Here is a 15,000-nt window from a genome sequence, read left to right on the forward strand (position 1 = left end):
ATCAGTAACACCCAATAAGATTATCCAAAACAGCTTAGACGACTGCAATACCAACCAACCAATTCGAAAACGACACTTTCTGTCGTCAAAAAGATCGCATGATAATACATAAGCTGACGGAGTTGGAATTACCCCCCCCCCCCCCCTCCCTGTCCCCCTTCGACACCGCCTCCCGCCAAATCCCAACCCCCACAAACATCTCCAATGCCCCCTCCCCCCAAACTCCCTCCAGGCCCAACATACAGACACGACTTACTTCCATTTACCCTCTACAAACCTCTCCCCTGCCCCCACCCCTCCCCTTCCAGACCCAACATACAGACACGACTTACTTCCCTTTACCCTCCACAAACCTCTGCCCTGCCCCCACCCCTCCTCTTCCAGACCCAACATACAGACACGATTTACTTCCCTTTACCCTCTACAAACCTCTCCCCTGCCCCCACCCCTCCCCTTCCAGACCCAACATACAGACACGACTTACTTCCATTTACCCTCTACAAACCTCTCCCCTGCCCCCTCCCCCCCTCTCCAGACCCAACATACAGACACGACTTACTTCCCTTTACCCTCTACAAACCTCTCCCCTGCCCCCTCCCCCCCTCTCCAGACCCAACATACAGACACGACTTACTTCCATTTACCCTCTACAAACCTCTCCCCTGCCCCCCCCCCCCCTCTCCAGACCCAACATACAGACACGACTTACTTCCCTTTACCTCCAGCACGTGGACCTGTCCCGAGGTGCAGACCATCATGTAGAGTCTGGGCTGGTCGGGGTTCACGTGGGTGCCATTGTGGGCCAGGTGGCCCAGGGACTCGGCGCACACCTCCTTCCGGCGGAAGTTGACGTTGTCCAGCCGCATCTGATACGTCTCCGCCGTGTCCAGCAGCGTCACCTGGCGGCGGTGGGCAGACAAACCGGAGCTGATCAGTAAGTTTTTGTGTTTTTTTTCGGAGCCATGGTTTTCATTGGTTGATTTATTGCTTGATATGAGTGATACTTATACAGCGCCTGTTATCGGTTAGAATCTAATATCTCAGTGCTTTACAAACGCGGAGTGATTCGCATAACCGGCTGCTGCTTACCTGGGTAGAGCCGACTGAAGACTGCCTTAAGGAGTTCAATATTCGTTTTCTGTGTCATTCTGTCAGGCTTCACACACACACACACACACACACGCACACATACACACACGCGCGCACACACGCACACATGCCCCTCACGCCCGCCCCCCTCCCCCCTTTGTCCCCCCTCCCCTCCCCCGGCACACACACACACACAGGGGCGCGAGCCCGCATATATATCATAGAAGATTTTATTGGCAAATTTTACCAGGGACAGCTTTCTGGTAGGTGCATACAACACACGGGACCTCGTTGTAGTCCACTCCATTCCACTGTAGTCCACTCCACTGCAATTCACTTCACTGTAGTCCATCCCACTGTAGTCCATTCCACTGTAGTCCATTCCACTGTAGTCCACCCCACTGCAATCCAATCTACTGTAGTCCATTCCACTGTAGTCCACCCCACTGCAATCCAGTCCACTGTAGTCCATTCCACTGTAGTCCACTCCATTGCAATCCACCCCACTGTAGTCCAATACACTGTAGTCCATTCCACTGTAGTCCACCCCACTGCAATCCAATCTACTGTAGTCCATCCCACTGTAGTCCACCCCACTGCAATCCAGTCCACTGTAGTCCATTCCACTGTAGTCCACTCCATTGCAATCCACCCCACTGTAGTCCAATACACTGTAGTCCATTCCACTGTAGTCCACCCCACTGCAATCCAATCTACTGTAGTCCATCCCACTGTAGTCCACCCCACTGCAATCCAGTCCACTGTAGTCCATTCCACTGTAGTCCACTCATTGCAATCCACCCCACTGTAGTCCAATACACTGTAGTCCATTCCACTGTAGTCCACCCCACTGCAATCCAATCTACTGTAGTCCATCCCACTGTAGTCCACCCCACTGCAATCCAGTCCACTGTAGTCCATTCCAATGTAGTCCACTCCATTGCAATCCACCCCACTGTAGTCCAATACACTGTAGTCCATTCTACTGTAGTCCACCCCACTGCAATCCAATCTACTGTAGTCCATTCCATTGTAGTCCACCCCACTGCAATCCAGTCCACTGTAGTCCATTCCACTGTAGTCCACTCCATTGCAATCCACCCCACTGTAGTCCAATACACTGTAGTCCATTCCACTGTAGTCCACCCCACTGCAATCCAATCTACTGTAGTCCATTCCACTGTTGTCCACTCCACTGCAATCCACTTCACTGTAGTCCATTCCACTGCAATCCACTTCACTGTAGTCCATTCCACTGCAATCCACTCCACTGTAGTCCATTCCACTGTTGTCCACTCCACTGCAATCCAATCTACTGTAGTCCATTCCACTGTAGTCCACCCCACTGCAATCCAGTCCACTGTAGTCCATTCCACTGTAGTCCACCCCACTGCAATCCAATCCACTGTAGTCCATTCCACTGTAGTCCACCCCACTGCAATCCAATCTACTGTAGTCCATTCCACTGCAATCCACTGCACTCCACTTCAGTCCAATCAGCTTCACTCTAGTCCTCTCCGCTGTTGTCCGTTCCACTGCAGTCCACCGCAATACACCCCACTCAGCTCGACCGCAATCCACTCCGCAGAAATTCACTCCCTTCCACTTCTGTCTACTGAAAGTCCATCCCACTGTAACCAAATCCAATCCAGTCCAGCCTCCCCATTGCAATCCAATATAATCCAGTCCATTCCACTGCAATCCAGTCACATCCCGTTCAGCCATCCCATTGCAACCCAATCCAGTCCAATCCAATCCACTGCAATCCAATCACATCCAGTCCAGCCATCCCATTGCAATCCAATCCAGTCCAATCCATTCCAATGCAATCCAGTCACATCCAGTCCAGCCATCCCATTGCAATCCAATCCAATCCATCTCAATGCAATCCAGTCACAGCCAGTTCAGCCATCCCATTGTAATCCAATCCAGTCCAATCCAATCCACTGCAATCCAATCACATCCAGTCCAGCCATCCCATTGCAATCCAATCCAGTCCAATCCATTCCAATGCAATCCAGTCACATCCAGTCCAGCCATCCCATTGCAATCCAGTCCAATCCATCCCAATGCAATCCAGTCACAGCCAGTTCAGCCATCCCATTGCAGTCCAGTCCAATCCAATCCAATCCATTCCATCCCACAGCAATCCAGCCACCCCTTTGCAATCCGGTCTATCCCAGTCCAGTCAGTCACAAGGCAGTGCGGCCTACTGACTGGTGTGAAAGCGATTTGATTTGTCTGTCTCTGCACAAGATTCAGCGCCATATGAATACTAATGATCATTATTATCATTATATAATAGTTCACCCCTTCATTCACTGTGCATCTCTCACTTTCATTTCGGGTCATCAGAAAAGCGGACAGAGGCGATAAGCAAAAAGATGTGAATTTTTCAGTCATTTTAAACGTTATGTTTCGGGAATCTTTTTTCTGTTGCCTATCCGCCTAAACACCCAACACACACACACACACACAGGCACACACAAATACACAGACACACACGCATGAATACACACACACACACACACACACACACACACACACACACACACACACAAACACACACACGCACACACACACACACACACACACACACACACACGATTATGCACACACACACACACACACACACACACACACACACACACACAGAGGCACACAGACACACAGAAACACACACATACACACACACTAACACACACACGCACGACCGTAGTCACATATCCCCTTCCCCACACACGCACACATACACACACATGCGCGCGCGCGCACGCACACACACACACACACACACAGACACACACACACGCGCGCACGCACACACACAGACACACACACACACACATATGATGGCAACCAGTTGTCACACTCCGACATAAAGCGTTTTGGAGAGGCATTTAAGTCCTTGCAATGGTAATAAAGTAAAGAATCCGCATTTTAAAAAGCTACAAACTTTTGTCAGATATTAGCGCACATACGCCACACAGAAATAGGCCTATGTGGATTTCACATTTGCATAAATGTCAACAAAGATCACCGAAGCACTTTCCCTTCAAATTTGATGTATGAATTATACCTGTGTACGCACGCACATGCACTCGCAAACGGACGCACGCACGCACACGCGCGCGCACACAGACAAACAGACAGACAGACAGACAGACAGACACACACACACACACACACACACACACACATACACACAGGAACACGCACGTTATGAACTTGATCCAATATGTTCGTTTTGTGTGTGATAAATGCATGAATGCGATTGTTGGCGGATGTTATGTAGAAGCAGGCGCGCATATGCACACACATCGCCCCCCCCCCCCCTACACACACACACGTGAGGGGCGGGGGAAAGGGGATGTATGTGAGTACGCGTGCGTTTGTGTGTGTGTGCGCGCGCGCGTGTGTATATGTGTGTATGTGTGCGTGCGTGCGTGCGTGGGTATGTTTGTTTGTTTGTTTGTTTGTGTGTGTGTGTGTGTGTGTGTGTGTGTGTGTGTGTGTGTGTGCGTATGTTTGTTTGTGTGTGAGTGTGTAGTATACAGTGGTATATGTATGTGCGCATGCATGCGTTCATAATTATGTGTGTGCATGTGTTTCAGTGTATGCCGGTGTGCGTGTTCGTGCATAGGCATTCGTTCGTGGATGCGTGTGTGTGTGTGTGTGTGTGTGTGTGTGTGTGTGTGTGTGTGTGTGTGTGTGTGTGTGTGTGTGTGTGCGCGCGCGTGCGTGCGTGCGTGCTTGCTTGCTTGCTTTCACGTGTGTATGTATGTGGTGATGAGAATGTGTGTATGTTTCTGCCTCTCGTTCGTCTTTCACTACTACCTCACCCACCCCAGGTCTGTTTCTGTGTAATCCTGCCAGGCCTTTCAAGATGCCACACTGCACACCTTCATTAAAAAAAAAAAAAAGAACACACACACACACACACACACACACACACACACACACACACACACACACACACACACACACACACACACACACACACACACACACACACACACACACACACACAAACCCACACACCTCAACTTGCCGCCCAGCCAAGTGAGTGCACAGTGCTCGTGGTTGTTAAAAGACAGAGAGGGGAGGATCCGCCTCTTCTGACTCTGTACTGACTTAAACGCCGACATCATCCATCAGTCTTATCTCATCACGCTTTTTTTTTTTTTTTTTTGAGGGGGGGGGGTTGGAGGGCCGGGGGGGGGGGGGGGGGGGGGGGGGGGGGGGGGGGCGACTCCGTTTTGCATACAGCGTGTCCGATTAGGAAGTCAATGAGATGAGCTGCGCCGAGCTGAGAGACACAGAGAGACAGAGAGAGAGAGACAGAGAGAGAGAGGCAGGCAGACAGACAGACAGACAGAGTGAGAGAGGGGTGTGTGTCACGTGTTAAGACATCAACGTCTCCACTTCTTTGTGCACCTCCCAATCTCCACCCCCTTTCTCCCCCAACCTCCTTCCGACCGCCCTCCCCCCCCCCGCCCCTCACACAACCCCCCCCCCCCCACCTTGTTTGTTTTCACTTCTATGGGCAAGATTGGAGTTTTGGGTCTTCAACTTCTTATTTCAACGAATGAATAAAAGAAATAAAGAATTTGAATTAAAACAAATATATGAATAAGTGAATAAATTTAGTACATGAAAACACACAAAGAAACATGTAAATAAAACACAATATTTCAATGAATGAATAATTCAAAAAGAAATAAATCGATAAAGAACCTTCCCCTCACCCCCCACACACCCCATATATATATATATATATATATATATATATATATATATATAAAACACAAAGAAATAAACAAATAAACAGATGAACTAATAAGTAGATAAACAACTAATAAGTAACCAGTAAAGAAAAAAAAAGAATGAAATTAGGAAAGAAATAAAATAAAAATGAAAGAAAATACTTTATACCTCTTCCAATCTTTCGTCACGCAGTCCTTATCATTGAATCTATTGCTTCCATAAACAGGATTGAAATGTAGACACACACACTTACACACACAAAGGAAAAACAACAACAACAACAACAACAACAAAACCGAAAATAAGCAACAGCAGCCATGAAAACAACAACAAACAAAACAACTGTTTACAGATTTTCCGCAGATGCTCATGCCATAACATAAACAATTCATGTAGATACCACACTACACTTTCATCTCAGCCAAAATGGCTCAGAAGTGATTATCGTTCCTTCTTTACTTTGGTTGGCTGGTTACTTTTAAGTTGCAAGGAGGCCTGGGAGCGTGCAGACTGATCCATATACGCTATACATCACATCTGCTTTAAAACCAAAACCAAAAATAGAATATGAGAACGGATGCCTCACCTACGCTTAAGACCAAAAGCGCAGGTTATGCTTTAAGGGCATACCATAGGCATGCTACGGGGGAAAATACATAATAAAATATTGATACAAAATTAACAAAACAACAACGACAACAACAACAACAACAGTAACACAAAACAAAACAACAACAACAAAAACAACAAAACAAACAAACAAAAACACCACCAAGAGGGAGCAGTTGTCTGACCCACGCACAAACGCACTGGTCAAGCGCTATAGGTTTGTATGAAACACTAACAAAAGTCAAAACGTGTTTATTTCAGAAAACCCATGGAAGCATATGAAAACCCGTGGAAGCATATGAAAATATTATATAATTATTTCATGTGATTAATACAAATATCAAGGCATTGTGCTCAATATTTTTCAACACTGGCCACAACAACTGTCTGGTTTAAGACATCCATTTTTGAGGAAGAAAAGAAAAAAAGAAAGAAAAAAAAAGTAGCATACAAGAGATACAGCATTATACAATGTATGTATGTCAGAAGTGAGTGGGCATTCATCCCAAGCACATGAAATGAAATATATCAACAAAAAAACAAAACACAACAACAACAAAAACAACAAAAAAAAGGAAGAAAAACTAACAACAACATCAACAACAAACAATAACAACAACGACGAGGACGACAAATAAGTGAATACGCTGAAATATAATAAAATGAAAGATTCATTTAAATTCATATTCAAAATACTTTATTGTCTGCTTCAACCAAAACAGAAAATTCTCTTTCGGCCCACTCAAAATGTCCGTCAGCAAATACCAAAGAGAAAAACGAATAGCTGACTGATCGCCCAGTGGTTTGCTTTCACATTAGAAAGCAAATCAATGAGAAACTTCTTCTTCTTCTTCTTCTGCGTTCGATGTTTTGGCTGCGTCAGACGGTCACCCCTGTCGCCACGATGTAACCCACGGTCTTCTCCAGGTCGTGGCGGTCTCCCCAAAGCTGCGCCTGTAGCTCTGTGCCCCCTGGCCAGGTTTGACGCCGTAGAGCTTCATGGGTTGGGCAGTGTTGGAGGATGTGTTCAGGGGTCTGGGGTCCAGTGCCACATGGACACTCATCAGTGTGGGCGATCTTTATGCGGTGAAGGTGACTCAGTAGTCGGCAGTGGCCAGTTCTCAGTCTGAAGAGGACTGTCTGCTGGTGTCTCTGGAGCTGGTGGATTGGATCGACACCACTGTTTGCACCCAGCCTTCTCTTCCACTGGTTCTGGTATCGGTTGTGGATGATGGTCCTGGCCTCTCTGTAGGTCACGGGGTGGCTGAACTGCTTCATTTTGCTGCCTGCCTTGGAGAGAGCATCGGCCTTTTCGTTCCCCGTGACCCCACAATGAGAAACAAAAACAACAACAACAACAACAAAAAAAAAAAAGAAAAAAAAAGAAAAAAAGGAAAAACTGAGGTCTGAGGTTTCTTGTGGCGATACAGAAGAAAAAGCACCTACAATTCAAGCTATTTTAACATCTGCACAAATAGTCCTTATTTCGTCTTTATACGGAAAAAAAAGAAGAAAAAAAAAGAAAGAAAGAAAAAAAACAAAAAAACAAAAACAAAAAAAAACCCGAGCTGATGCACTGACCTTGACCTCCTTGCCAGCGATGACGTCACGCATGAGGTGCTGCTTGCTTCCGGCCCAGGCCTCCCCATCCGCTGAGTGGGCAAACACCAGCACCCATGGCCGATCACACACATCTGCCGGATAAACATGTATGAATAAATTATTTAAAAAATAGAAAAAAATGAATCAATGGATACTTATAGCGCCTACCCTCGGTCAGAATCAGAATCAGAACAACTTTATTATCTCAGACACCAAGCTCAAAGCGCTTTACAAACTCGTGGTCATTTGCACACCAGGCTACCTACCTGGGTAGAGCCGACTGACGACTGCCATTGCGCGCTTGTCATTCGTTTCCTGTATCATTCAATCAGATTTCAGGCACGCACACGTACACACTCAGACAGACATGACTATCGGAACAGCAGACTGCTGACCCGACTGTCTTCGGCTAGAATTTGATTAAAGTGGAGACCAGTACGTGTTTTGCCAAGTTAATCCTATCCCCACTCGTCTCGGCCAAGAGTGCTTTTGGTCCTGTGGTCGGCGTTGGGATGGTCCCCAAAGGCCAACTAGCCACCAAGATGGAGTCTCCCGTCGGACCGACGGATGGGTAGGCAGGCAGACTTATCTCTCGGTGTGTGTCCTCATATGGGAGAAGAGGCCGATTCTGGATGCGCAGCACTTCCCACAGGTGTTGCAAGGGAAAACGTCTCCAGAGGCTGAGCCCTGCTTCCTTCGCTCACGCTTCTCCTTAATGGCCAGCGTTCTCTTGTTTTCAAACGTCTTTATGCCTCTAGAGCACAGTATCAGCCTGGTTGCTTTACCAGCACAGGTGACTTTTTTTTTTTTTTTTTTAATTTTTTTTTTTTTTAGTGAAGAGGAGTTGTGCAGTCCCTTCCCCACTCTCTCGCCTACCGACGCTCACAGTCCCACATGAGCAGATACTGCCACGCGTAGGACGGCCTCGGCAGGTGCAGGTTTTTTTCTTCGGAGTTCCGTCTCCTTGGAGGACTTCCAGCCAAGCCACCAAGACTGCAGCACTAAGTGCCAGAGTCAGTGTAGTCGTGCCTCCTGGTCTGAGAGTGATCCAACACTGCTGCTTCAGTGTTGTGCTCGGAGCATGTCCGATTCGAGCATTCTCGTTTCCACTACTCTTTGAACATGCCGCCCCCCGAAGCTGGCACTGGATATATATATATATATATATATATATATATATATATATATATATATATATATATATATATATATATATATAATTACTTTCTCTTCCTGTCTGTCTCTATCTTTCTCTTTATAACACACACACACACACACACACACAAACACACACACACACACACACGCGCGCGCTCGCGCGCGCACGCCCACACGCACACACACACACACACACTGACTGACTGAAACCATTTATTGTCAGATTACCTTTTTGTTGTACTGACATTTTTGCAACCATCTGAATAAATATTAACTGAGCAACACAAAGAAAATCAAATTTGAGAACAAAACAAAACACTAATGATATGAATTTAAAAAGAACAACATATTTAACAAATCAATTTATCAAATTTCATTAATATCCATATCTCAAAAAATATTTTAACACACACACATACTCAGATACGTGTATCCCCCACCCACCCCCTACATACATCCATGCACGCACACAAACGCCCACTCAAATTCCTCCACCTCACCCCCCTACCCCAAGTACACTTGTATAGTCACATTTTGATTTCAGCCCCCCGCTCCAAAGATGTGTAAGTGTTCATACCCAGGTGCACAAGCTCTCTCCTTCTCTCTATCCCCCCCCTCCCCCACACACACACTGTCTCTCTCTCTTTCTCTCTCACCTACACTTCCACCCCCACCCCCACACATAATATACATTTGCACTAGCATACCTTCACACACACACACACACACACACACACACACACACACACACACACACACACATACATATATATATATATTTTTTAATAATATATAATCTTTTACAAAGAAGAAGAAGAAATGAATAAATTAATATGAAACACACACACACACACACACACACACACACACACACACACACACACACACACACACACACACACACACACACACACACCAACTGAGTATAAGTCAAACACGCCGGAACTGTGATCAGGCGAATCGGGACAGCAGTACAGTGATAGGCCAGCCGGTATGATACCCTGTGGCAGAGTGGTAACGGCGCTCGAGTAGGACGTGAGTGGCCATGGGTTCCACTCCTAGGTAAAGTTCTATTCTTCAATCTTCAAATTGGAAGGTCAGCCGTCATTACTGACTATTAATGACCTGTGTGCGCAGAGGCGTAAATACCTAGTCATAACCTAAGTAGACCTATCTTTTCTCCGGAGGGGGTGACAATGAGAAAGAACATGCATACATACTCCTTCTCACCGTTACTCGCAGCGTCTCTCCGGAGGGGGAAAAAAAAAGGGGTGGGTGGGGGTGGGGTGGGGTGGGGGGGTGGGGGGGTGGGGGAGGGGGGGGCTAAACTGTGATCTTGTTCAGCTCCCTCTTGAAAGCTACCAAGGAGGGAGCCTCTGCTGCTGTTGCAGGCAGGGAGTTCCAGACGGGGATGGTTGATGGGAAAAAACTGTATTTATAAGGGTCAGAGGAGGAGCTATTTCAGCGTCCTACAGTTAGGAACCTATTTTACCGGCAATTTTTTGTGCATGTGTATGAATCGATATTACCATTAGTATATGTTGCAACCCATTTTCATCGGATTTTGACTCTTAGTTATTTTGTACGGTATTTTACTCCATTTTTGATGCGGATTCAAGTCACTGAACTAACGTGCCACCATCTTGCTTTTTCCCCCGTTTTTTTTTTTTGTGTGTGTGTGTGTGTGTGTGTCCCACATACCATGAAAAGGAAACCGGTAGGTGCAATAATTTAGGATCGCGCCCATGTACCGACTGAGGTTTTTACACTCTTCTCCACCAGACTTTAAGTTGTACGTTATTCTGTTCTTTTCTATATGCTAAAGAATTCATGGAACAACAACACAGGGACATAAAAACAAACAAACAAGCAAACAAAACAAGCAAACAACAACAACAAAAAACAAACCCACCTCAAAACAGTACAGGTTAAGAAGAAGAAGAAGAAGAAGATAATGATGATGAAGGGAAAGAAGATGATGATAGTGAAGAAGAACAAGAAGAAGTGACGACTACCGAAGGACAATTAAACAAAACAAAAACAACAACAACAAAAACAAAAACAAAAAAAAGACACACACACACACACACACACACACACACACACACACACACACACACACACAAATCCACCGATAAAACAATAATGATACTAAAAGTGATGATGACGACGACAATGATGGTGATGATGATGAATGTACAAGTTATACTTTTTTCCCTCTGAAACAGTGTTTTTTTAATGTACATGTTGATTTAGAACTCTTATTCATTTCGCATGATAATTAAATTTTGAAGCGTTTTTATTACTTAGTATCTTTCACTTTTCGACCTTTTAGTTTCATGATAATAATAAGAAGAACAACAACAGCGACAACAACAACAACAAATAGTGATAATAGTGATGATGATGATGATGATGACATCATTATCATCATCATCATCATCATCATTCTTCTTTTTATTATTATTATTATTATTATTATTATTATTATTATTATCAGAATACAATGAACACAACTGAGAGTAGAAATTAACTGGTTCAGGAAACGCTTGGAGAATATTCAGCTGCGGAGTAATACGACAATGGTTGATTAAGAACGTCTATGACATTAGTGGTGTGGTTGTTCACAAATGATATTGAATATTGCGATAACGTCAATTAAGCGGAGGAAAAAAAAAAGGAAAGAAATTTAAGCCCTTTTCAATGTTTGGGTAAAAAGAAGTATAATTTCTCTTCGTAAAGTTGCAGTGTCAAAATCAATAGTCACATCTAAACTGATACATCTTTTGATTCCACACCAAACCCATAAGACGATTTTGTAAAGAAATTTCAGAAAATGTGTTTTAGATTTGTATGGAATTGCAAGCCAGACAAAATCTGTGGCAGGACGAAAAAACAAAAGCAACAATGACAACGGGGGTTTAAGCATTCTGAATGTTAGAACATATATATAGAAGCACTAAAACTTGAATGGATAAGAAAATTTGCAACGAAACATAAATGGAAAAATATCACTACGGAATTGTATCCATTTCATTTATCTATTCATTAATTTTTTTTTTACTGAATTAGAAATATACGGCTCTAGCTACGCTTTATATAAAGTTAATCATTATCCTTTTATTGGAGCCTTGTATTCATGGCAAACAACCGATTTTGCAAACGTGTAAAACCAACATCGGTAATCGAGTTGTTTTCGGAACCAGTATTTTATGATGAAAGCGTAAATAGGAAACAACAAAATCAAGTATAGAAATTGGATAAACAAGGGAATTTATTGCATTGCAGACTTCATAAACAACGATGAAAATTTTCTTACGCAAAACGAAATCAACAGAAAGTATGGAATTAATGCGCATTAAAAAATAAAATCAATGGATAGGAAATGGATAATAAGCATATCAAATAACCTAACGCACCCTCAGCGTTAAAAATCATTTATTCTGTATCTAAAGGAACTGGGCCATATTACGATACTTTGTGATCTGACTAAAAAAAAAAAAAAGCTGTCTGAAGTGTTCTGAAAAACTGGGAGTGGATGGTTCGCGGAAAAAAAGTGTTTGATAAAATACAAAATATATATGACATAAAATATAGATGGCTACAATTATGCATGGTACATAGACTTCGTGGAACTAAAGTTATTTTGACAGAAATGGGCCTTGTAAATAACAATTATTGTGACTCCTGTACGGAAGCAAAAGATAATATTGAACATATATTCTGGAGATGAAAAACCACAAAACAATATATTTTTGCACAGTTTTGAAGAGCTATTTCAAGAAAAGAGTGCAGCATGTAGAAACATAAGGAAAACAGAAAATATGGTATTATTTGGCATAGCCAAAAATATGCGCACAGACCCAGTATTTGATTTTCTAATACTCACCGGTAACATGTATATTTACAGGTGCAAAATAGAAAAGAACGTACATAACCTGCCATCTTTTAACTCACTTAGTTCAGCCAGTCCTCTCTTCTCCTCTGCACAGACCCCTCGGATGTCCAGTGGGTGTCTCAATGACCCAACCTTTAGCTTCCGTCGTCAGAATTGTGGTATTCTTTGTCAACATTCACGTCTTCAGTATAGGAGCCTTCCGCTTGCAATATTTTGATGATGGTAATTGGGGTGAAACGCGGTTAGCGTCGTCTCTTTCGCCGTTCGTATGGAAAGAGTTAAAAGCTACTGTTTTCGCGAATCAAAATTGAAGAACATAACACAAGTACAAAGTGGATACCCAATAAGACTATAATTCAACACTCTGTCGAGAACTGTCATAATTACGGTTAAAACGTTTGTGAACCTGACCCAAAATATGGTTAATATTTTGACGTTGTCTGTGTGGGTGAAACATTTGCCTGTCATTTGCAAAGTTGTAATTGCTTGGCTGTCTCTTTGTTTTATGATAACGATGACGATGACGATTTGTGTGTGTGTGTGTGTGTGTGTGTGTGTGTGTGTGTGTGTGTGTGTGTGTGTGTGTGTGTGTGTGCGCGTGCGTGCGTGCGTGCGTGTGTGTGTGTGTGTGTGTGCGTGCGTGCGTGCATGCGTGCGCGCGCGCGCGCGTGTGTGTGTACTTTTTTTTCTTTTTGTACTTTTTCACGTTAAGTTATAGTATGTGTCTAAATTACGAAGTGCTTGTCTTTATTTTCATTCATTCTGATTTTATTTCTTTTTTTCTTCTCAGTGTCCAATGTGCTTTGAAGAAATGTCATTGAAATATTAAAAACAACAACAAAAAGCACGTGTCTTTGGGAATACAGATACTAAGCACTCAATGCAAGTAAATCAAACAACAACAACCACCACCACCAAAATCACCACAACAACACGAAAATAGACTTCCTTCCATCGTTTTTCGACCAATAAAGAAAACAGCACTTCCAGCGCATTAAAAAAAAAAAAAAAAAAAAAAAAAAAAGAGAGAGAAAATAAGAAAAGAAAATAGGTAAAAAAGACCATGCGCATGCAAGTGAGGCCTTAAAAATGAAAAGAAAATGATAAAGAAACAAGAGAGGCAAGGCCTTCAAGACTCACTTGTGATACACTTAAAAAAAAAAAATCTAATCGTTAAAATGTGTTCTGTATTTGTTATTATAAAGCTTCGCGTTTACAAAAAAAAAAAAAAAAAAAAAAAAAAAAAAAAGAAAAAAAAAAGAAGAAGAAGAAAAAAAAGAAAAAAAAAGTCCTAACCAGATTCGAACCCCGCGTGTTCAGGGGAGAATAAACTGCCTTATCCATTACACTATCGTGGCTCCTTAACTGACGTTCTAAAATTTAACATTTGAACATACTTTTTTAAAGGGCGATAAATCAATTGCGGTGTTCGCAGTGAGAACGCTGTTTAGATCATATTATTCTGGTGTATCTTGGGCATTCAAAAAATCTTTAAGGGCAATTAAAAATTCTTTTTAATGGCTATCGCCGCGATCACACTGCAACATTTAGCTGTTTTCACTAGATCTAGATAGATGTACAAGTTTAGTTACACCCGCCGGGAATGTAGTACGACACGGTTGATTCAATTTCTCTTTTATGTTCATTCTAGTTTTATAGTTTTAAAGTTGATATGAAAATTTAGTATTTTGTTAAACTAATAACATGTAGAGCCAAGTACAAGTACTTCTAAACGTCGTAAGAAGTGAAAAAGTCAAGACTGGAAATTTTTTCGTTTCATCGTGATCAGTTCAAGGGTATTAACTCGCATGGTTTACAATTTTTAACTGTGAATTCCGACTGATTCTGTGGATATTTTTATGGCAGTTTGGGGCTTG

The 15,000-nt window shown here is 43.2% G+C and overlaps 1 protein-coding gene across 1 annotated transcript in view; it reads right to left on the minus strand.

Annotated features, from left to right (window-relative positions):
* The window catches only part of LOC143296452 (uncharacterized), a 38,907-nt gene that overhangs the window by 15,770 nt on the left and 8,137 nt on the right, over window positions 1-15,000 (minus strand). The window contains exons 3-4 of the mRNA XM_076608390.1: window positions 8,047-8,159; window positions 720-899 (exon numbers count right to left, since the gene is read on the minus strand). Coding sequence (XP_076464505.1) covers window positions 720-899; window positions 8,047-8,159 — 293 coding nt within the window. The remainder of the gene's footprint in view (window positions 1-719; window positions 900-8,046; window positions 8,160-15,000) is intronic.

This window comes from Babylonia areolata, chromosome 21, assembly GCF_041734735.1.
Source record: "Babylonia areolata isolate BAREFJ2019XMU chromosome 21, ASM4173473v1, whole genome shotgun sequence".
NCBI classification, from domain to species: Eukaryota; Metazoa; Mollusca; class Gastropoda; order Neogastropoda; family Buccinidae; genus Babylonia; species Babylonia areolata.